The following is a 23,757-nucleotide window of genomic DNA, read 5'->3' as shown; positions in this document are numbered from 1 at the left end:
GACCGGTAGCTGTCTGGCGTTGCAAGCTTCCACAGGGCTATCGCCACTCGCTTCTCAACTGTGAGGGCCGCTCTCATCCTGGTATTCATGCGCTTCAGGGCAGGGGAAAGCAAGTCACAAAGTTCCATGAAAGTGCCCTTACGCATGCGAAAGTTTCGCAGCCACTGGGAATCGTCCCAGACCTGCAACACTATGCGGTCCCACCAGTCTGTGCTTGTTTCCCGAGCCCAGAATCGGCGTTCCACAGCATGAACCTGCCCCATTAGCACCATGATGCATGCATTGGCAGGGCCCATGCTTTCAGAGAAATCTGTGTCCATGTCCTGATCACTCACGGGACCGCGCTGACGTCGCCTCCTCGCCCGGTATCGCGTTGCCATGTTCTGGTGCTGCATATACTGCTGGATAATGCGTGTGGTGGTTGATGTGCTCCTAATTGCCAAAATGAGCTCAGCGGCCTCCATGCTTGCCTTGGTATGGCGTCCGCACAGAAAGAAGGCGCGGAACGATTGTCTGCTGTTGCTCTGACGGAGGGAGGGGCGACTGACGACACGGCTTACAGGGTTGGCTTCAGGGAGCTAAAATCAACAAAGGGTGTGCCTGTACATCAAGGAGTATTTCAGGCAGGACTGCACGGAGGGTTCCAATAAGAAATGGTGCACCAAAGTTATCGTTGTTATTGGAACAAGGAGGTTAGCCTGGCCTCTGATTGATACATGGCTAGATTAACCTCGCTGCGCCTTCTCTGTGACTGACTGCAGTGTGGTCTAGACAGGGGAGGAGGCAAATGAGTACAAAACAAATCTGGTCTATTTCTTGTTTTGATCCACTCCATCTATCTTTTACATCTTTGGCTGGCAGCAGACAAAAAAGGCGCGAACTGATTGTCTGCCCTTGCTTTCACGGGGGGAGGGAGGGTGGGAACGGGGTCCTGACGATATGTACCCAGAACCACCCGCGACAATGTTTTAGCCCCATCAGGCATTGGGATATCAACCCAGAATTCCAATGGGCAGCGGAGACTGCGGGAACTGTGGGATAGCTACCCACAGTGCAACGCTCCAGAAGTCGACGCTTGCCTCGGTACTGTGGAAGCGCTCCGCCGAGTTAATGCACTTAATGCACTTAGAGCATTTTCTGTGGGGACACACACACTCGAATATATAAAACCGATTTCAAAAAAACCGACTTCTATAAATTCGACCTAATTTCGTAGTGTAGACATACCCTTAGAGGTTTTTAAGGTCAGGCTTGACAAAGCCCTGGCTGGGATGATTTAACTGGGAATTGGTCCTGCTTTGAGCAGGGGGTTGGACTAGATGACCTTCTGGGGTCCCTTCCAACCCTGATATTCTATGATTCTATGATTCATGGCTCTTCTTTGAACCCTCTCCAATTTATAAAGATGCTCTTTGAATTATCGGCATGAGAACTGGGCACAGTCGTCCAGAAGGAATCACACCAGTGTCAAATACTGAGTAAAGAAACTTATTTACTTCTACTCAAATTCCCCTGTTTATACATCGCAGGGTGGCTTTCTGGACGATGCTTTAGCCCAGGGGTGGGCAAACTTTTTGGCCTGAGGGCCACATCGGGTTTCAGAAATTGTATGGAAGGCCGGTTTTGGGGAGGCTGTGCCAGGCTATCTGTCCCCCCTTGCTTCTTGCCCCCTGATGGCCCCCCGGCCAGGGCTCCTGCCCCATCCAACCCCCCCATTCCCTGACGGCCCTCCCAGGACCCCTGTCCCATCCACACCCCCACCGCTTCCTATCCCCTGACCACCCCCTGCCCCTGACTGCCCCCCTCCGCACCATCCAACCCTCCCTCCTTCCTGACTACCCCCCCGACCCCTGCTCCCATTCAACCCCCCTGCATTCCCTGCCCTCTGACTGCCCCAACCACATCCACACCCCCGCCCCCTGACCACCACCCCAAACTCCCCTGCCCTCTATCTAACCCCCCCTGCTCCCTGCCCCCTTGCAGCGCAGCACAGAGCACTGGTGACTGGCGGCGCTACAGCCGTGCCGCCCAGAGCGTCACGCCGGTGTAGTGAAGTAAATTGCTCCCCGTAACTGCTACCAGTAGCACGTTCCTATTGGAGAAGTTTAATACACTAAACCTGCAGCATGGTGCAGAGGCTGTGGGGGAGGGGGAACAGCGGGGGAGGGGCCGGGGGCGAGCCTCCCAGGCCAGGAGCTCAGGGGTCAGGCAGGAGGGTCCCGTGGGCCGTAGTTTGCCCACCTCTGCTTTAGCCGAACAAGAGTTATTGGAATTAATGCACGGATAACTGGGTGAAATTCTCTGGCCTGTGTTATGTAGGCTGTCTGACTGGCTGCCCTAAGGGTTCTCTCTGGCCTTAAAACCATCGGTGAATCTATACCCCCTACTTTGTGCAGTCATTTACCTGAGACCAAAGTATGCAGAATAAACACTTCAGGAATATTTTACATTCACCTTGCACAAGGCAACATGTGGCTAAGAAAAGTCGGTCCCATGGAGACCAATCACGGTGGAACTTCCCCAGGGCCATTATAACCACCACTTGGCGTGTAACTGCAATTTCAGACAAGAAACTTTTAATAGCCCCTGATGTAGCTAATTTGCTGGCTGCTTCTCTGGGAGTCTCCGAAGGCCTTGCTCATCTCCTTGATGTTTATTTACACTTCCCATCATGAAATGGCTGGGGACGACTCGTATTTTAATAAATCCCGGTGCAAGTGGCTGAAATCTTGCATCATTATTCCTGGTGTGCCAGTGGGCTGTTCCCCCACAGGGAAACGTCTCTGCGCAGACAGAGAAGTTGGTGATATGCCAAAGAGATGATGAAATCCAAACACTCTCCATTCCAAATGGCTATTCTCAGAGGGCTGGACCCAGGGCTTGGGTCAAGGTGGGTTTAGGCTGTGTTATTGTGAATCGAAGACATGTATGAAAAGACATGGGGGGAATGATTCTGTGAAAAAAATATAGGTCAAGTTAGCTAGGTTTTCAAGCCAGCTCTTCAGCTGGTGTAAATTAGTTTCACTTCAATGGAGCTATGGCTCATTTATCCCAGCTGGGATCTGGCCCCATAGAGTGGTGGCCGATTTACACTACCCGGGGACCTGGCCCCTTAATGTTCATAGCAATAAGCAAACAGGTCACGTCATCAGCAAAGGGAACAGAAAGCTGCCCAGCTGGGATTTCACCACTAGTCCTCTGTCCCCTGTGCATGGAACCTGCCACTTTCACACCCACCCCTGATTATGGGGAAGCTGAGTTGAAGCTGTTCTCACGTTCACCAGAGGCCAGATGGGCCTCCTCCTACATGGCCTCCTTCACCACGTTATCTGGGCACCTCATAAACGTCAATGAATTTATCCCACAACAAGCAGGCAGGAAGGCTGGGGAAAGTGAGTCATAGGTTGATGGAGTCCCAAGTTGACACAGGGAAAGTGTGGAAGAGTTGGGGCCTGAATCCGCCTCTCCAGGCCTAGTGTTGTGTCTTACCCAGCAAGAAGGCTTCCTCATGTTTGCAGTGAATCCAGATCGCAAGAGGCATTTTCATAGCTGGGCCTCTATACAGTGTATTCTGTGGCCTGCCTTACAGCAGGTGTTGCTGGTGTGTCGGGATGGTCAGAAACTGGGAATTCTGTCCTTCAGAAAATCTGACATTTCTATTTTCCCCATTCCAAACTGAATGAAAAGCCAAAATTTTAAGATTTCTCATGGCCGAAAAATTCAGAATTTCAATTCAGAACCATCATGGTGACAACGGCGAATCATTTCAGTGAGGTAAAAACATTTTGTTTCGGTGTCATTTCATTTTGTTTTGACGTTTATATTACAGTAAAGTGTTAAATATAATAGATTGGATAAACTATGTGTACATATAATATTAAAATATTAATTGTAATAGAATAGCAAAGTTGAAATGAAACGAATGGAAGCAATACTGACAAAAATATTTGTATATATAAATATCAGATTAAAATTAATACTGGAATAGAAATGTTGAAAGAAAATGAAGCAAAATGATAAAATTCAAAACAGGCGTACAATTAAAATCAGTATTTTAATATAAGTTGAAGTGAAATTAATGAGGCACAACCAACAGTAGCCGATTAGCCACTGGGCCAACGGGGCCTCTCCAAGTACTCAGTAAGTGGCTGGTGGTGCTTTGCTCCCCTGCTTCAAGGGGGCCCCATCTGCAAGTTTTCTGCCCCTGAGAATTCTTGTGCAGAAGCAGCAGTTTATGGGTCCCCCTCCCCAATCTGCTCTTCTGATGGAAGAGGTGGTATCCTGGCAACATGGCCCCAAATTAAGGTCTTTGGATGTTTAAAAGCAAAATGTTACTGACCCAAAGTCCAACAGATTGGAAGTGACCCATTGTGTCACTGAGTCCAGCCCTTGCTAGTGAAGGCAATCCTGTCATATAATTCCTTGCAGAAACTATTAAACTCAATCTTCAAAGCAGTTAGCCTGTTTTCTCCCCAACTCCTCCTATTCGGTGGCTACTTCAGAACCTCCCTTCCCTGAGGGTCCTTCTCATGTCCAGCCTCAGTTTACCCATGGCCCGTTTCTCCCCATTTGTTCCTGTGCCAACTGTGACGAAGTGGGACTGGTCTTAATGTTCCCTCTAAATACTGTAGGGGTGCCTCAGTTTCCCCTAAGCATTTCTTAAGTCTCTAGGTGGTGGGATAAGGGAGTGTAATTGTTGCAGCACAAAGGGCCAGGGTACATAAATGGCCGACACTCTGTCTCCTGGCAACTGATGGCCTGGGCCCTTCCCCCCGCAAGGTGAGAGCTAAAGGTGTTGGAGAACAAAGGAATCAGGTGACCTCCTGGCCCAGAAAAGGGACAAAGCCCAAAGGAGGAGGGGCTGGCTGGGAACAAGAAATAAAGGGCAGACGTGGTTGTCTGGCTCACTGCCCCCCAAAATGAACTCAGCTGAGGGGTCTTGTTCTCTGTACCTAAAAGCTCTGTTTTAGACCATGTTCCTGTCATCTAATAAATCTCTGTTTTACTGGCTGGCTAAAAGTCATGTCTGACTGCGGAGTTGGGGGGCAGGACCCTCTGGCTTCCCCAGGACGCCGCCTGGGCAGACTCACTGTGGGAAGCGCACAGAGGAGCAAAGGATGCTAAATGCTCTGAGGTCAGACCCAGAAAGGTGGAAGCCGTGTAAGCTTTTTGCCCTGAAGGCAGTCTGCTCACAGAGAGGAGACTTCACCAGAGTCCTGCCTGACTTTGTAGGGAGCAGTTCCAGAGCATCGCCCAGGGACTCCATGACACCAACATTGTCCTTTAGCTTCCATAACTCTTCTGCTGCCCTATTGTTCAGCCCCTGATGTATTTATGGAGAGCAATCAGTTCTCCGTAAGCCCTTTGGGGTAGGGACTGTCTCTTGTTGTATGTCTGTACAGCACCTGGCACAACGGAGGCCCAATCTGGGCGGAGGAATCTCCACATTGTGCCGTCCTATCAACGAGGCATAACAAGACCCAATGGCTGGGAGAAGCAGCCAGACAAATTCAAACTAAAATAAGGCATGCATTTGTAACAGTGAGGGTAGCGAAGCTTTGGGGCAAATTCTCTGGCCTGTACTACACAGGAGAGATGAGATGATCACAAAGGTTTCCTGTTGACTTAGTTCCTGCCTTTCAGGGAGGTGGATTGCCAACGCCGATGGGAAAGACCCTCCTGGCGGCATAGCTAGTATCTATACTGAAGGATAAATACATTTAAAAACGTGGGGTTCTCAGATACTGCGGTAAAGGGGGCCAACGAAGTTCCCCATCACTGTTGCACCTGAGACCTGAAGATACAGAGCATTTTTTCTGAATTAACAGACTTTAAGGCTGAAAGGGATCATTAGCACATCTACCCTGAGCCCCTGGATATCACAGGCCATTAAATTTCACTATGTCACGCCAGCATTGGGTCCAATAACTCCTGTTTCACTAAAGTATATCTTCCAGAAAGGCATCCGGTCTTGATCTGAATCAGCGCCCCGCTCAAAAGCAGCTGATTGAAACAGAACCAGGACAAGACAGAGAGGACTTTGGCAGGAAGAGGGTGAGTTCCCGATAAATAGTTCTTTCACCATTGGAGTTCTGTACCATAGGCCACTTTACCCTGTCAAATACCTGTTAGTGTCCAGGGAAATAAGCCAGGAGCTATAGGAGAACGGATATTGAGGAATGGAGAACCACTCTTGGATAAACCCAGTTTGAGCTTAATGCACAAAAGAAGTTTTCACTTTACACAAGTGAAGACATATACCTTACCATGTTCTTGCCCAGAGAAGATTCATAGAATCATAGACAATTAAGGTTGGAAAAGACCTTTAAAGATCCCTGAATTCTCCAAACCAAGGGCGCATCTTCACGAGGGAAAAAAAATGTGTCCTTAATTTAGCTAACAGAAGTTCATGAAGATTTTACATCATATTATTTAATTTGAGTTAAGAACACACCTTTTTTCCCCCCAGTGCAGACACAGCTTTAGTAGCTAAGAGCTTGAGAAAAAGGGCAGATAGGTGTGAAAGTTGCAGCCAATGTTAGATGCATCCCTGCAATACATAACAGAGTTAAAATTAGAGCCATGTGAATAACTCTCTTTTTTTTGGTTCACTGGCAGTTCCAAAAACTAGCCTCAATTTTTTAAATCATTCGGGGCTGACCAGAAACAATTTTTTTTTAATTTCAGCAAAAACGTTAAAAAAATAGTTTGACCCAAAATGAAACATTTTGTTTTGATTTTGAGCCTTTTAAAAAACAATAAATAAATAAAAGAGTGAAGGAAATTTCTAAAAAAAAAAAAAAAGTCATTTTGAATCAAAACACTTTATTTCAAAAATATTGAAAGAAAATATTTGTATTCTGAATGTTTGGAGGGGTTTTTTTTTGGAGGGGAGGTGTTTTTAATTGTTTTACCAAAATAACAAACTCAAACCAAATGCCTAAAATGTTTCAGTCAACCAGAATCTGCATTTGTTAGCAAAAAAAAAAGTCTCATCCAAAACTTCACCTCGCTCTAGTTGAAACTTTCGCTCCCCTTGAGATTCTGACATTTGCAGAGTTTATCTGGGGAATTTAACCAGCTCACGAGATTCATTCTTAAGCTATTTTGCCATAGAAGCTCTGTACCATAGTCTACTTTACCCAGTCAAATGCCTTTTAGTATCTGGGGACATGAGCCAGGAGCTATAGGAGAAAGGATATTGAGGAACGGAGAACCACTCTTGGATAAACCCAGTTTGAGCTTAACGCACAAAAGAAGTTTTCACTTTACACAATCTACCTGGGGTTGAATTGTAAAAATCACCATTTAATAATCATTGGCTGAGACCAGGAATGATCACTGGGTTCTTAAACCTTCCCCGCCACCCCCACCCAAAAAAAAAAATCGAAGAAATATCAGCTAGGGACATTTACATTCCCCTCTATAAATTCTTAGAGACTAACCAATTTATTTGAGCATAAGCTTTCGTGAGCTACAGCTCACTTCATCGGATGCTCACGAAAGCTTATGCTCAAATAAATTGGTTAGTCTCTAAGGTGCCACAAGTACTCCTTTTCTTTTTGAGAATACAGACTAACACGGCTGCTACTCTGAAACCTCTATAAATTCTGGATCCCAACTACCTCAGTACTGAATCCCCCTCACTGAGCCATGCACTCAGGTACACACACACGGGGCAGGGAGGGACGGACATAAAGAGAAGCAACTCCCAGACTTCAGTGCAGAGAATTACATCCCAAACAGGCTAGTGTAATAAATTCATCTACTGTAGCAGGGTCTTCAGCTCTCTCACTCCACTTTGCCCAGAGTGCACTCCAGAGACGGGATGAGAGCCTAGGGGCTCGGTATGTCCTCCAGCAGCATCCGTGCTGCTCTGACCTCCCCAGAGAGACATGTTCAGACCCTCCATTTCACAGGAAGCAGTAACAAAACCTCCCCTTGATTTTCCATGTGTCTGAGCCACAGAACTAGAGCCTGATCCAGAATCTGTTGACTTCAAACGGGTAACTGGTGATTGACTGCAGCGGTCTTTGGATGAGGAGCTGGATTTCTACCCCCTTCATAAAGCAGTTTCTTGCCGGCTGGCTATGGCTTTCCCTCAAGGATTCTTTGTCTGCCATCAGCAAGTGTTTTGGTCAGTCCTCCCCCCTTAAATATTGGGGTCAGAGAGAGCCCCATTGCTCTTACCTCCATAAACAGGTGGCTCTTTCAGAGCCCATCAGTTTCACCCGCATGTTTTCAGCAACACATGTGCCCAACACCTCATTTCCCAGGACTCGGAACATTCAGGCTGGTCTGCCACGGGTTCCACTCATCCATCCATCACACAGCTGGCTTTGGTCAGTACCTTTGGTGTATTATTGTGTCCCACATCTCTAGTCCATGGATTTCCTCTCCAGCCCGTCACACTCAGAGCCAGTGGGGAAAAGAGGCTCCGACCTTTCTTCTTCCACAAATGCTGATAATAATCTCCTATCTGCAACCTTTTTTATTGCAGATCCCAGCGCTCCTCCCCCAAAAAACAAGGCTAGAATTGGATCACTGAGATAGACAGTGCTGGTAGCAGTGAGCAAAATCCACCTCTATGTGGAGAAACTAGTACAAGCCCCAGCACCTTGCTGGACCCAGACCTATGCAGGGGAAACACACACACACACTCTAGGACAGGCCAATAGGCAGATTGTGGGCCAAATCCAGACCACCAGACACTTTTGAACGGACCCTGAAATATTTTAATTTACTTTACCATTATCATTACTGATTTTTTTTTTATTATTTTCTCTGGAGTCTGGACCTTGACCAGGAAATATGGACCTTGACAAAATAAATGGACTACCCTGTTCTAGGGGAACTTGGCCTCCACCATCCACACGGCTTTGGGGGAAAACTGCAGAGAGGAGCCAGCCAGCAGGGGGCAAAAGCAGCCAAAGCCAGGACTTCTGGTCCTTCAGAGAACAATCTACAGCTTTGAACAGCCTGTCCCTGCCCTGTGCTGATCAGCTTTTGCTCCAGGCCTCCTCCTCCCTTCTCACAGTCTCTTCACCTCATCTTCAGTCTACACTTGCCCCTCCTTCCCTTCCCTTTAGCTGATCCCCTCCAACCTCCCTCTCAAAAAATCATTGAACCCCCCCCACACACACACACATACACACACACACCCCCCTTGTAGGCGTCTTTCTTGTAGATTTTGCAAACTTTGATGGGCAGTGCAAACAGATGCACATCATGAGACACACAATGGTCAGCCAGGGAGCCAAGTGTCTCCTACCCACTGCCAGAACAAAACCTGTTTATCACCTTCTGATGTCCACTCTTAACTAATGCACCTTAAGAATCTCAGTATGGAGACAGAACTCCTTAAATATCATCCATTTCACAAAGCTTAAGATGACCAGAGCATCACTGGCTCTTTGCAGAGACCTCACACGCCACCCTTTGGCACACTATTAGGTAGACAATAGACCCAGGAGACCCCTGGAAACCTCACATGCCCCCTTATGCCCTCTGGCTGTTTGCCTCAAGGGGTCTCTGGGTCACACCTCTCTTCTCTGGGTCACACCTCCCTTCTTACAGTAAGGGCAGCCACTGGCTGTTAATAAGCATCCATTCAGAGCTTTTGTGCCTGGGCCGTGTATCAGAGCCCACATTTGCTTTGCCCTTAATATGTACAATTTCCATAGGGGATTCTTGAAGTGCGATGCACCAGCCTTCCTGTTCTTCGCTCTGCTGGTGCAATATCCATCCCCCCCCGTCCCCGCCCAGTGCCGGTCCTGTCTGTTCAGATCATCAGCTGTTCGGGGCAGCTCTTCTACTACTCAATGTCTGTGTCGCACACTGGGGCCCCATTCTCAGCTGGCCAGTGGGCACTACCCTAATAAACTAATTAATTTTTAAAAAGGCCTGCCCTCCAGGTAAATCCGGCTTATGCCTTCAGACTAAGACTCGGGCAGGGCGACGTCATTAGGTTGCTGCCTCTCAGCATGCAGGTGGAATTTCGCCTACTGCCATCAGCACCGTCTCGGAGCCAGTGGTGCCAGGATGGATTTTCCTAGGGTCGTAGATCCCAAAGCCAGAAGGGATCACGGGGATCATCTAGTCTGACCTCCTGCATAGCACAGGCCAGAGAATCCCTGTTTGAACTAGCATGGATCTTTGAGGGGGCGGGGAACCATTCAATCTTGATTTTAAAATGGCCAGCCATGGAGAATCCACCACCACCCTTGTTCCCATCGTTCATCACCCTCACGGTTAAAATGTTACTTCTAGTCTGAATTGGTCTGGCTTCAGCTTCCAGCCGTTGGATCGGGCTGTGACCAAGTCGTCCCTCAACCTTCTCCATGTTAAACTGAACAGACTGAGCTCATGTGTCTCTCACTGTGAGGCAGGATTTAGGATCCTTTAATCTTTGTGGAGATTAAGATTTTGTCACAGTTATTTTTAGTAAAAGTCACAGACAGGTCGCAGGCACTTAACACAAATTTATGGAAGCCTGCAACCTGTCTGAGACTTTTACTAAAAATAACTAGGGGGGAGGGGGGAGAGGAAACAGCTCCAACTCCAGGACCAGCTACAGCCATTGGGACAATGGGGGAGGAACAGCTCCAGCCCCAGCTGCTGGGGTGTGGGGAAGGAAGGCCCCAGCCAGTGGCAAGGGAGGACAGCCACAGCTGCTCTGGCGGGGATGGAGGGGGGACAGCTCCAGGCCCATCTGCTGACTGTTCCGGCCACAGCCACTAACTACCCCAGCCGCTGACCACCTTGGCTGCGGGGCAGGAGGCAGCTCCGGCCCCCACCACTGCTGCAGGGGGCGGGTTGAAGCCGAAGAAGTCACAGACGTCCATTAAAACATAAGGGCATCTGTGACCTCCGTGACTAAATCGTATCCTTTCATCATCCTTTCATCTTGGACGAGTTGCATCCGAGAGTGCTAAAGGAATTGGCGGCTGTGATTGCAGAGCCATTGACCATTATCTTTGAAAACTCGTGGCAAATGGGGGAAGTCCCAGATGACTGGAAAAAGGCTAATGTAGTGCCAGTCTTTAAAAAAGGAAAGAAGGAGGATCCTGGGAACTACAGGCCAGTCAGCCTCACCTCAGTCCCCGGAAAAATCATGGAGCAGGTCCTCAAAGAATCAATCCTGAAGCACTTACATGAGAGGAAAGTGATCAGGAACAGTCAGCATGGATTCACCAAGGGTAGGTCATGCCTGACTAATCTAATCGCCTTCTATGATGAGATTACTGGTTCTGTGGATGAAGGGAAAGCAGTGGATGTATTGTTTCTTGACTTTAGCAAAGCTTTTGACACGGTCTCCCACAGTATTCTTGTCAGCAAGTTAAAGAAGTATGGGCTGGATGAATGCACTATAAGGGGGGTAGAAAGTTGGCTAGATTGTCAGGCTCAACGGGTAGTGATCAATGGCTCCATGTCTAGTTGGCAGCCGGTGTCAAGTGGAGTGCCCCAGGGGTCGGTCCTGGGGCCGGTTTTGTTCAATATCTTCATAAATGATCTGGAGGATGGTGTGGATTGCACTCTCAGCAAATTTGCAGATGATACTAAACTGGGAGGAGTGGTAGATACGCTGGAGGGCAGGGATAGGATACAGAGGGACCTAGACAGATCGGAGGATTGGGCCAAAAGAAATCTGATGAGGTTCAATAAGGATAAGTGCAGGGTCCTGCACTTAGGACGGAAGAACCCAATGCACAGCTACAGACTAGGGACCGAATGGCTAGGCAGCAGTTCTGCAGAAAAGGACCTAGGGGTGACAGTGGACGAGAAGCTGGATATGAGTCAGCAGTGTGCCCTTGTTGCCAAGAAGGCCAATGGCATTTTGGGATGTATAAGTAGGGGCATAGCGAGCAGATCGAGGGACGTGATCGTCTCCCTCTATTCGACATTGGTGAGGCCTCATCTGGGGTACTGTGTCCAGTTTTGGGCCCCACACTACAAGAAGGATGTGGAGAAATTGGAGAGAGTCCAGCGAAGGGCAACAAAAATGATTAGGGGTCTGGAACACATGACTTATGAGGAGAGGCTGAGGGAACTGGGATTGTTTAGTCTGCAGAAGAGAAGAATGAGGGGGGATTTGATAGCTGCTTTCAACTACCTGAGAGGTGGTTCCAGAGAGGATGGTTCTAGACTATTCTCAGTGGTAGAAGAGGACAGGACAAGGAGGAATGGTCTCAAGTTGCAGTGGGGGAGGTTTAGGTTGGATATTAGGAAAAACTTTTTCACTAGGAGAATGGTGAAACACTGGAATGCATTACCTAGGGAGGTGGTAGAATCTCCTTCCTTAGAAGTTTTTAAGGTCAGGCTTGACAAAGCCCTGGCTGGGATGATTGAATTGGGGATTGGTCCTGCTTTGAGCAGGGGGTTGGACTAGATGACCTCCTGAGGTCCCTTCCAACCCTGATATTCTATGATTCTATGATTCTCGTGGCTCTTCTCTGAGCCCTCTCCAATTCACCAACATCCTTCTTGAATGGTGGGCACCAGAACTGGATGCACTGGCAAGCGACGGGTGAAGAAGTCGCATTTCTAGGATTTATTTTTCCTCTAGTTTAGTGATTTCTCCCCGAGCGGAGTCTCTGCCAGGTGTAACCACACCTCCTTCTCCCCACACATACACTTTTCTCCCGTGGTTTCCATTCTGTAGGCAGCTAAGGTACCAACGAGTGCAACACAGATCCACAGAGGACATGTCCACTATGATTAAACTTGCTCTGGGTTTCTTTTTGCTGGGACACGTGCAATACGTTGTGAATTCAAAAGGAATCTTTCCCCCAGGTGGACAGAGAGTCTTTCCCCTCCCCTGCCCCCCAGGGACTCTCCGAGGTGTTACAAGCACTGAGCTCCCCTGTGTCCTCAGTCACCATCCTCCATGGACTCTCCGAGGTATCACAAAGAATGAGCTTCCATATGTCCTCGGTCACCATCCCCCATGGACTCTCCAAGATGTCACAAAAATGAGCTCCCCTGTGTCCACTGTCACCATCCCACATGCACTCTCTGAGGCGTTACAAGCGCTGAGCTCCCCTGTGTCCACGGTCACCATCCCACGTGGATCCTCCAAGATCTAATAAGCAGTGTTCTCCCACAGAAGCCCTTTGTCCACGTGTCCCCTGTGGATTCTCCCAAGTGTAATAAGCCCTGAGCTCACCTGTGTCCAAGGCGGAACACGCATTGCACTCCAACGGGAACCCTTTGCCCACGTGCCCGGCATGTCCTTACTCCAAGCATGGGTCTCTAATAAGGCATGAGCAGTGCGCAAAACCCTCCCCCGCCCCTCCCCTGGCAGGCTGCTCATAGCGGGTTGGCCGTGTGGGTCCTGTGGTGCAGGATGAGCGCCGAGCTCTGGCTGAAGCTTTTCCCGCACTGGGTGCACTGGTAGGGGCGCTCGCCGGTGTGGATGCGCTGGTGGCGGATGAGGTGGGAGCTGCGGCTGAAGCTCTTGGCGCACTGCGGGCAGCGGTAGGGCTTCTCGCCGGTGTGGATGCGCTGGTGCTCCAGCAGGCGGGAGCTCTCGCAGAAGCGCTTGCCGCACTGGGCGCACTGGAAGGGCTTCTGGCCGGTGTGGAGGCGCTGGTGCTGGATGAGGTTGGAGCTCCAGGAGAAGCGCTTGCCGCACTGCGGGCAGCGGTAGGGCTTCTCGCCCGTGTGCATGCGCTGGTGCTGCAGCAGGTTGGAGTTCTGGGTGAAGCTCTTGGCGCAGGCCCCGCACTTGTAGGGCTTCTCCCCTGTGTGGGTGCCCAGGTGGCGCATCAGGTGGGAGCTCTGGCTGAAGCCCTTGCCGCACTCCGTGCACTTGTAGGGCTTCCCCAGCGACGGGCAGGGGGCCGAGGCGCCAGCGTAGGGAGGGGCCTGGCCCGGCTGGGCCTCTGGCTCGCTCCCCCAGGCCTGGCCAAGCCGCTCCACTGGGGACTTTCCCTCCTGGCCCCCAGCCTCAGCCTCAGCCTCATCCGTCCAGGCTGGGCCCAGACACTCCACTTCAGAGTCCCCCTGCTGCCCCCCGGCCTCGGCCCCCCAGGCGAGGTCTGGGTCTGGGCCCCGGGGATTGTTCCCGGCGGAGCCTCTCGTGGACATCCTGTGTGGCTGTGCTGCCTCCTGCCAGGGATCTCCCACCTCAGGCTCGCTCCCGCCACCTGTAGAGATAAGAGAGGGGTGAGTCACGCCCTGGGCCGAGGCAGACGCAAGGGGCTGCTCACTGCAGCCGGTTGGGAATTTCTCATGGGGACGATATTTCAAAGGACAACACGCTCTCCTCCTGTGAGGAAGGGGGAATTTTCTGTAACATTCCAACGATTCCAATGCCTGGTGCTTTGCGGATTAAAGACCCTCTCTTGGGGCGGAGCCGGAGAAAGGCTGAAATTAACCCATATCTGTGGAGGCTCCACAAAGACAATGGGAACCCCAGGGATCGAGCAACTGATGCTTATCCTCGGGAATCTCTGGCAGGCTGAACTGGGGAACTCAGCATGGGTCTGCAGGAGCTGGATAAGGAGAGGAGACTCAAAGACTTGGCTTGTGTAGCCCCAGCGAAAGAAAGCTGAGGAGAGATATGATCGCTCTCTATCTGTACAGGAGAACCCCGGTTATCCGCTCTAATTGGGATCCGTGCCAGATCAGATCATCAAAACCGGATAAACCGGAGAATGACAAAATGTGATACTGCAGCACCATCTAGTGGCCACCGGAGAGATCACCTACTTCAGGCCCTGGAGTCCTGGTTGTTTGGTAAACACGGTGAGCCAATTAAGGGAGAGTTGAATAAACAGAGTTCTGCTCCACATCAGAGAGCTACACACCAGGGAGGGAGAGGAGTTACTTAAGTTAGGCACCAATGTGGACACAAGAACAAATGGATGTAAACCGGCTATCAACAAGTTTAGGCTAGAAATTAGATGAAGCTTCCTAACCATCGGAGGAGTGACGTTCCGGAAGACCGGGGGCCAAAAATCCTAACAGGCTTCCAGACTGAACTTGGTAAGTTTAGGGAGGGGATAATATGGTGACATTGCCTACAATGGCATGAAGCCGATCTGCAACTGCTCGCAGCAAATATCTCCACCGGCCTGGGTGGGACACTGCATGGGGAGGGCTCTGAGTTACTACAGCAAATTTTTCCCAGGTGCCTGGCTGGTGGGTGTTGCCCACATGCTCAGGGTCTAACTGATCGCCGTATTTGGGGCTGGGAAGGAATTTTTCCCCAGGTCAGATTGGCAGAGACCATGGGATGTTTTTGTCTTTCTCTGCGGCATGGGACACTTGCAGGCTTAAACTAGTGTTAATGGTGGAGTCTCTGTAACTTGAATAATGACAGGTTTCAGAGTAACAGCCATAGCTCACGAAAGCTTATGCTCAAATAAATTGGTTAGTCTCTAAGGTGCCACAAGTACTCCTTTTCTTTTTTCTGTAACTTGAAGTCTTCATTATTTGAGGACTTCCGTAACTCAGCCAGAGGTTAGGGGTCTGTTACAGGAGTGGGTGGGTGAGGTTCTGTGGCCTGCAATGTGAAGGAGGTCAGACTAGATGATCATGATGGTCCCTTCTGACCTTATGGTCTAAGAAAGGCATCAGGTGGCTGGAATAAAGGGTGGCTTTTGGGAAAAAGACAACCGCTCTGAGACTAACAGGGAGATGGAGAGAGATCGAGAAAGGGATTCCACAGAAGCTTGGCTGGGTGGACCACTGGCTTAGCCAGAAAGGACTACATCTTAACCTTTAGTTCTCTATCCTATGACTTCCCGATGCTGGGTTCTAGCTGACTAATAAACCCTGCTCTGCTTTGCAAATGCTTCCGGATGTCACTGCAAATACTCACTGAAGTGCATGGGTCCCTGAAGGGTGTACAAGTCTCTGACCAGGAGCCTAGCTTGGTTGGACTCACTGGGCAGAGCTCAGTGTGAAGCAGGAATGCTGGAGCTCAAAAGATCAGTCTCAGAGGCACTGATGCCATGTGGCCTACGTGAAGGAAGAGTGGGACCCCTTGGGGTCCACCACACAGATGGGGTTCTTCCCAGGGGCTGTTCAAAAGCCAGGGCATAGCACGGATCCTGCAGACCCGTGAGCCCACCCCAAATCACATTCAGAATTTTCCAGGTGGAAATTTTAATTTTACTGAATCTTTTCAATTTTCCATTGGGAACAGAAATAGAAGATTTTGTTCCAGGTCAGTTTGACCCAAATCGAAATATTTTGGATTGCTCAACTGGTCTGAAACATTTAGTTGCAAATCAGTTCAGCTTTAATCAGCATTTCATGTCAAATGCATCTGTACAACAGGGCTAATAGCTCTTCCCTCCCTCACAGGATAAACACATTAAGAAGGACTGTGAAGTGCTTAGAGAGCTACTGATGAAAAAGAACTAGGTATTATTTCTATTTCCATATTATGGTACATTGCCTCATGGGAGTTGTGTTCCAGGTCCCCATTCTCTCATATGGGCTGGGCTCCCTGGCTGGACTACATCTCCCATGATGCAACATAGTCTTCCCTCTCAGTGAGGCATGTAGTGCATCATGGGAGATGCAGTTCGGCCAAGCACCCCAACCCATAGGCGAGAAGGGACGCATGAGGTACATGAACTACACTTCCCATGATGCACCATGATGAAAGTTGAATACTGAACTAACTCAAAACTAGGCTTGGCAGAATTCCATTTTTAATATGTATAATTTTAATGGATTAGATCACTGTTTATTTTTCAGCATTTTTTGTTTTTTATCGATTTAAATTTTCACAGTTGCGTAAAATTATGGGGTTTAAGTAATTTTTTTGATTTTTATCAATTTAAATTTTCACAGTTGTGGGAAATTGGATCAGATAATGGGGGAGGGTCAGACAATATTATTTTATGACAGTAGATGTTGAAATTCAAAAAGTTAAAGCTTGATAATCATTAAAACACAAATGGCCAACGTCAGGTCAAAATGAGCAAAGGAAATATCCTTCACTCAAACTCTGATGAGCAGCATTTTTCTTACTTTGCCTATCTATAAATTTCAATTTTTAGCAATGGAAACATTGTTTTGTGGGTTTGTGTGTGCGCACAGTGAAATCAACGTTTACTGACAAAACCCCTTCAAAGCCGACTGAAAACAAAGCATTTTGGAGTCACCTCACTGCTCCCCAATGAAGCATTTCCATTCAGGGATAGCAAAATGTTCCACATCAAGGAAAAAAAACCAAAAATGCTGAAATGAAACATCTCACCAGTTCCTAATTGAAACTTTTTGTTCCACAGGAAAAAAAAATGCGACATTTCGACTTTTCACCCCATTCAGGACGAAAACAAACGTTGAAATGTCACAGTTTCCAACCGGGTGGACATTCCAGTTGTTGCTCATTTTGTAACTATCGTTCTATTCTATGCGGGTCTGCATACTGTGCCTACCCCAGAATATTGGAGTCTCGTCCAGTCATGCAGCCAGCAAGGTAGCTAACATCTGTCACATTTGTTCTCTCCCAGGAGGAGAAGTGTGTAGTGGCCTGGTTTGGTCTGGATACCCACCAACCCAAACGTGTTGCTACACAGCTCGATAAGGGAGGCTTTGCACTTGGAGTGGAAGGTGGTGAGGTTTGAGATGCTCCCACGGAGAATCATACCACTCTCATTTTGGTCTGGAGCGGAGTAGAAGCCATGTGCCCTGCCGCAAGGCCCCTTTAAAAGGAGGCGGGGTCAATCCCACCTGGGCCTTTTATCTCTCTGCAGACCTGGCTGTCAGTCACAAGCTCTGGGATGTAAATCAGGCTCAGTCCATTTCCCCTTAAAGGAGCCGCTCACCCTGAGACCCAACAGCACCAAATATCACACTGGGTACTCTTCACAGCAGTGTGGCCTAGTGAATAAAGCACAGGACAGCTGGGCTCTCTCTCCAGGTCTGCACTGGGTGACCTCGTGCATGTCACTTCCCCTGTCTGTGCAAAAGAAGGACAATGGTACAGCCCGTCTTTTGATGTGTTGCGAAAAGGGCCAATTGACTTGTTCAAGGGCCCAATTTGACGAAGTGGGAACGTTCTGTGATATCTGTGTGATGCCTATGCCCGCCTCCGTTTCAACTTTGCATTGCTACCCAGTGGGCGCGCAAGTTAGGTGAATTCCACCTGGCCTCGCTGGAGGACAATGGACTGAGAGGTGAGAAACGTCAGCTTTTGAGGGAGGCTCAATTGCCCTCACTTGGGATTGCGCTGGCATGGCATGGCCAGGACGGACAATGTCTTGACCAGTGTGTCTCAAACTGGGGGTCCTGACTCAAAAGCCTATTGTAAGGGGGGTCACAGTATTGCCACCCTTGCTTCTCCACTCTCCAGCCAACTAGCTCTGCAGGCAGCAGACCTGGCGGCTGGCCAGGTGCCCAGCTCTGAAGGCAGCGTCGCTGCCGACAGCAGCACAGAAGGGTGGCCTGGTATGGATGGGGTAGATAGTCTTTTGGGGGGGGGGGGGTGTCACAGCCTGAAATATTTTCAAAGGGGGTTCTAGCAAAAAAAAAAAAAGTTTCAGAACCCCTGGTCTTTGACCTTTATGGCTCTGTGCTAACCTAGGGATTTCCCCGTGGTGGGTTTCAGATAACCAGTGAACCCTGTTCTGGTGTGAAAAGGCTGCTGGGTGTCACTGCAAATACTTGACAATCAAAAGAAAGCAATTCAGCTGACCCAACGTTAGGCCGTGTCTGGGATTTTGTTCAGCCACTTTCAAAACGTATGGCTTTTTAGGACCGATTCAGGATGCAACTCTTCCTTCTAAAGCCCAAACTGATTTCCCGCATTCCTCACCTGCACGGGTGCCCCTCAGGACCGCCCTTTCTGTGGAGTCCAGGAGATGTGGGGCGCAGGGCCCTTCCCCTCGCCTCATCTGGAACAGCACGTCCTGGGGGCAGGGGGCTGGGAATCCTGTTCATGGGGGAAGGAAACAGGTCAAAGGTCAAAGGAACGCAACAAAGCCAGGTGCGTGATCTTGACTCACCTCCTCTTTGGGAGTGGGCTAACTGGGTTGGGGTGAGGAGGGGGAGAATCCTTCCTGACCCCTGCAGGCACCTGGCTGAAGCCCTGAAGCATGAGGTTGGATTAAAATCACTGTCTTAAGGCAGAGTTGGGGGTGGTCTGAGCAGGTTGAGGGGAGGTGATGGGGTGGGGGGGGATCCCCGCACAGATGCCCCAGTGCTGGCTGGGTCAGTGGAGGGAGGGTATAGGGAGGCCCCCATGCAGGCAATATTGCTTTCCCCCGGAAAGAAAGAGGGGGATTCCAGGGCCAGAAGGGACCACCATGAGGCCCAGCTGGAGATGAGATGAGAATGTCAGACACACCCAGCTCTTAATACCTCAGGGAAATGTGGCCTTCCCCAGTTCCATCAGGGCCTACCTATGATCCTGTACAGCTCCCCCTCCCCTACCAGACCCTATTATGCCCGTAACATGCACAGCACCACAGTGGGGTCACATGCCCCCAGACCCATAATATTATCACCAAGTGCTCCCCAGCCACAGTGCTCACTCCGTCTGTGTGTGTAGGCGGGGCTGCTAGCCCCCTTCTACAGAGAGGGAAACTGAGGCACAGTGGGGCGCAGATGCTTGCCCACAGCCACATGGCAGAGCCAGGAATGGAACCCAGGAATCCTGCTCTAGCAACTAGGCAAGCTGCCCTCTGTCTCTGCAGCATTAGCATCAAGCCCAACACTGGGGCCCTGGCAGAGCGGGGCGTGTGGGGAGTGGGAGAGCTTGGGTAATACAGCTGGGTCAGAGAGCTGCCTTACTTTTGGGCTGCTTATTAACTTTCATGAGAGGGAAATCAAAGCTCAGGTGGAGAGGAGGGATGACTGGTAAATGGCAGGGAAAGCTCTGCACAGACTTCCCAGGTCTGGCTGGGTCAGTTGGGGGGAGGGAATAGGGGGATCCCCACACAGACTCTCCAGGGCTGGCTGGGGCAATTGGGGGGGCAGTGGGGGATCCCTGCACAGACTCCCTGGGGGGATGGGGCAGTGGGGGGGATCCCCGCACAGACTCCCCGGGAGGGGATGGGGGGCAGTGGGGGGATCCCCGCAGAGACTCCCCGGGGGGGATGGGGGGCAGTGGGGGGGCAGTTGGAGGGGATCCCCGCACAGACTCCCCGGGGGGCGGATGGGGGCAGTGGGGGGCAGTTGGGGGGATCCCCGCAGAGACTCTGCGGGGGAATGGGGGGCAGTTGGGGGGATCCCCACACAGACTCCCCGGGGTGGGGGGGCAGTTGGGGGGATCCCCACACAGACTCCCCGGGGGGGATGGGGGGCAGTGGGAGGGCAGTTGGAGGAGATCCCCGCACAGACTCCCCGGGGGGCGGATGGGGGGCAGTTGGGGGGGATTCCCGCACAGGCTCCCCGGGGGGCGGATGGGGGGCAGTTGGGGGGGATTCCCGCACAGGCTCCCCGGGGGGGATGGGGGGCAGTGGGAGGGCAGTTGGAGGGGATCCCCGCACAGACTCCCCGGGGGGCGGATGGGGGGCAGTTGGGGGGGATTCCCGCACAGGCTCCCCGGGGGGGTGGGGGGCAGTTGGGGGGGATTCCCGCACAGGCTCCCCGGGGGGGCGGATGGCAGTTGGGGGGGATTCCCGCACAGGCTCCCCGGGGGGGCGGATGGCAGTTGGGGGGGATTCCCGCACAGGCTCCCCGGGGGGGTGGGGGGCAGTTGGGGGGGATTCCCGCACAGGCTCCCCGGGGGGCGGATGGGGGGCAGTTGGGGGGGATTCCCGCACAGGCTCCCCGGGGGGCGGATGGGGGGCAGTTGGGGGGGATTCCCGCACAGGCTCCCCGGGGGGGTGGGGGGAGTTGGGGGGGATTCCCGCACAGGCTCCCCGGAGGGGTGGGGGGCAGTTGGGGGGATCCCCGCACAGGCTCCCCGGGGGGGTGGGGGGCAGTTGGGGGGATCCCCGCACAGGCTCCCCGGGGGGGTGGGGGGCAGTTGGGGGGATCCCCGCACAGGCTCCCCGGGGGGGTGGGGGGCAGTTGGGGGGATCCCCGCACAGGCTCCCCGGGGGGGTGGGGGGCAGTTGGGGGGGATTCCCGCACAGGCTCCCCGGGGGGGTGGGGGGCAGTTGGGGGGGATTCCCGCACAGGCTCCCCGGGGGGGTGGGGGCAGTTGGGGGGGATCCCCGCACAGGCTCCCCGGGGGGGTGGGGGCAGTTGGGGGGGATCCCCGCACAGGCTCCCCGGGGGGGTGGGGGGCAGTTGGGGGGATCCCCGCACAGGCTCCCCGGGGGGGTGGGGGGCAGTTGGGGGGATCCCCGCACAGGCTCCCCGGGGGGGTGGGGGGCAGTGCGGGGGGAGACTCCTGCCCACCCCCCTCCCGTCATGCCGGGCTCGCCTCTCACCCCCCCGGGCGCTGCTCCGCGCCGCCGCCCCGGGCCCCCGCAGCCGGATGGGAGCCGTCCTGGCCCGGCGGCAGCACCAGGAAGCTCCGGTCTCAGTCGCATCTTCTGCGCCCCGCCACCCCCACTGGCCGCTCTGCCCCACAGCTGCCGGCTCGCTGGTTTTAACCCGCCCCTCGCCGGGGTGCTGGGCTTGCCAACCCTCCGGGATCGGCCGGGAGCCTCCCGGCCTGGGCCTGGGCCTCCCGGCGGCGATTAAGGGCCCCCCGGGAGTCCGGGTGAAGCCCGGCGCGAGGCGATCGGTGTCTGCTGCGGCGCAGGGGAGACTCAGCTTTACCAGTGAGCCTCTCAGGCCAGCAGCCACAGTGGGTTCCCCGTCCCCGACCGTGCGGAAATCAAGACGGGAGGTTTGTCCTGGAAAATCTGCTCCCGCCGGTCGACGGAGCAGTTCTCTGGCCCGTGGGTCCCCGGAGAGCCAGTGGGCCCTTCAGGCCTTGGGATCGATGGAAAAAAAATCTGAGGGCCTCAAGCTGCCGCTTGTAGTGGAGACCTCAGACCTCATCGCCATCTGGGGAGACCCGTCAGTGCAGCTGGCTTCAGTGGCCGGCCACTGGAAGAACCCTGATTTTGTGGACAGTATTACCCGTGTCCTCGAGTGGTCCATAAACAAGTGTCCACGAGCGGTCACAACAATGTAGCGTTTTTTGTGGAGTCAAGAGTGTTTCACACGCAGACCTGATTACAAAGCCCGGCGGTACTGCTCAGTGCTTTCTCTTTAAGGGGCGCAATACTGCTCCAGAGGTCAGAGGTCAGTCGGGATGGAAAGAAGCCTTCCCATCCCATAAGCCTTTTAGGGATCTGCCCCAAAAGGTCCAAATCTCGAGAATTTTTCCAAACTGCTCATCTGAACAAATATTGGCTCTATTAGGAAGGAAACGTTTTGATTTTTTATCTTAAAATGAATGGTTTGTTAGGTTATATTTTTTTAAAAGATAAATAAAATGAAACTGACCCAAAACAAATCATTTGTCGGAATTTGGTTTGTGAAAAAGTTCAACTACCTGAAAGGGGGTTCCAAAGAGGATGGATCTAGACTGTTCTCAATGGTAGCAGATGACAGAACGGGGAGTAATGGTCTCAAGTTGCAGTGGGGGAGGTCTAGGTTGGATATTAGGAAAAACTTTTTCACTAAGAGGGTGGTGAAACACTGGAATGCGTTACCTAGGGAGGTGGTGGAATCTCCTTCCTTAGAAGTTTTTAAGGTCAGGCTTGACAAAGCCCTGGCTGGGATGATTTAGTCGGGGATCGGTCCTGCTTTGAGCAGGGGGTTGGACTAGATGACCTCCTGAGGTCCCTTCCAACCCTGATATTCTATGATTCTATGATTTTGGCACTTGTCCCAATTTGGGAGGGGTTTTTGTTTTGGTTTTTTTGGGTTGTAATTTCTCATTTCAAAATGACTTTCTTTCGAAATTTCTTTTTTTTTTTTTCATTTGAAAAATGTAAAAAGGATGAAAATGAAGCATTTCTATCAACATGAATTATTTTGGGGGGGATTCCGCTTCACCCAAACTTTGAGAGGACTTTGCCCCCCCAAAAAAAATGTCAAAATTTTTCACAGGACAGAAACTCTGTCCTCCAATCAAGTCTAGGAGACATCCCTGAATCCCCTGTGCTGCCGTCTGGTGCACTGGTTTGGGGAGCACTTTGCAATATATTGTGGTGCAGCTGCCATATATTGTGTGCCTGGAACACCGGCACTCATCACAGGGAATTGTGGATTTGGGGTCAAATTTCCACCAATCCCTCTGTTCCAGCTCATGATCTCCTCTTTTTCATGCCATTTTTCCATCTCACTGCCAGAAATGTGGCTGCCTGACAGACCAACCTTGTCCATTTTAAGAATGGGTCATTTGGTATTTGCAGAACCACAGCCCCTGCACACATAGCAGGGATATGGGTGTTTACGCAGGGATAAAAGGCCCATAGCACGGCTGGGCTTGGCCTGGGTCAGCTGACCTGGGCTCACAGGACTCAGGCTATGGGGCTAAAAATTGCCATAAAGATAGGGTGACCAGATGTCCCGATTTTATAGAGACAGTCCAGATTTTTGAGTCTTTTTCTTATATAGGCTCCTTTTACCCCCCACCCCCGTCCCGATTTTTCACACTTGCTGTCTGGTCACCCTGTGTATAGACAATCCAGCTGGAGCCCGAGCCTGAATGTCTACACAGCAATTTTTCAGCTGCCCTGGTCCAGCAGCAGGTTTTTTATCCCTGTGTAGACGTACCCAGAGGATGAGCAGGTGATAGAGAGGGTGTATGAATCTGGCCAACTGCTGCAAGAAATCACAGACCAAACAACGGGCGGGGGTTCTGTGCCTTAACACAGAGAGGTGGGATTGGGTCGCAATGCA

At 51.5% G+C, this 23,757-nt stretch overlaps 1 protein-coding gene across 1 annotated transcript; it reads right to left on the bottom strand.

The window, feature by feature from the left end:
• Positions 1-12,717: 12,717 nt before the first annotated feature.
• On the bottom strand, positions 12,718-22,295 carry LOC311511632 (uncharacterized protein). Its single transcript, XM_084612375.1, has 3 exons — positions 21,345-22,295; positions 18,779-18,895; positions 12,718-14,147 (listed from the first exon to the last, which is right to left on the bottom strand). The coding sequence occupies exons 2-3, from the start codon at positions 18,855-18,857 to the stop codon at positions 13,309-13,311; spliced, it is 918 nt and encodes a 305-aa protein (XP_084468501.1). The 5' UTR covers positions 18,858-18,895; positions 21,345-22,295; the 3' UTR covers positions 12,718-13,308.
• Positions 22,296-23,757: the final 1,462 nt, after the last annotated feature.

The sequence above is a fragment of the Lepidochelys olivacea genome, assembly GCF_965140295.1.
Source record: "Lepidochelys olivacea isolate rLepOli2 genome assembly, chromosome: 23".
Taxonomy (NCBI): Eukaryota; Metazoa; Chordata; order Testudines; family Cheloniidae; genus Lepidochelys; species Lepidochelys olivacea.
Note: the sequence above shows the minus strand (reverse complement) of the source record. Positions and strands in the feature narration are given on the sequence as shown.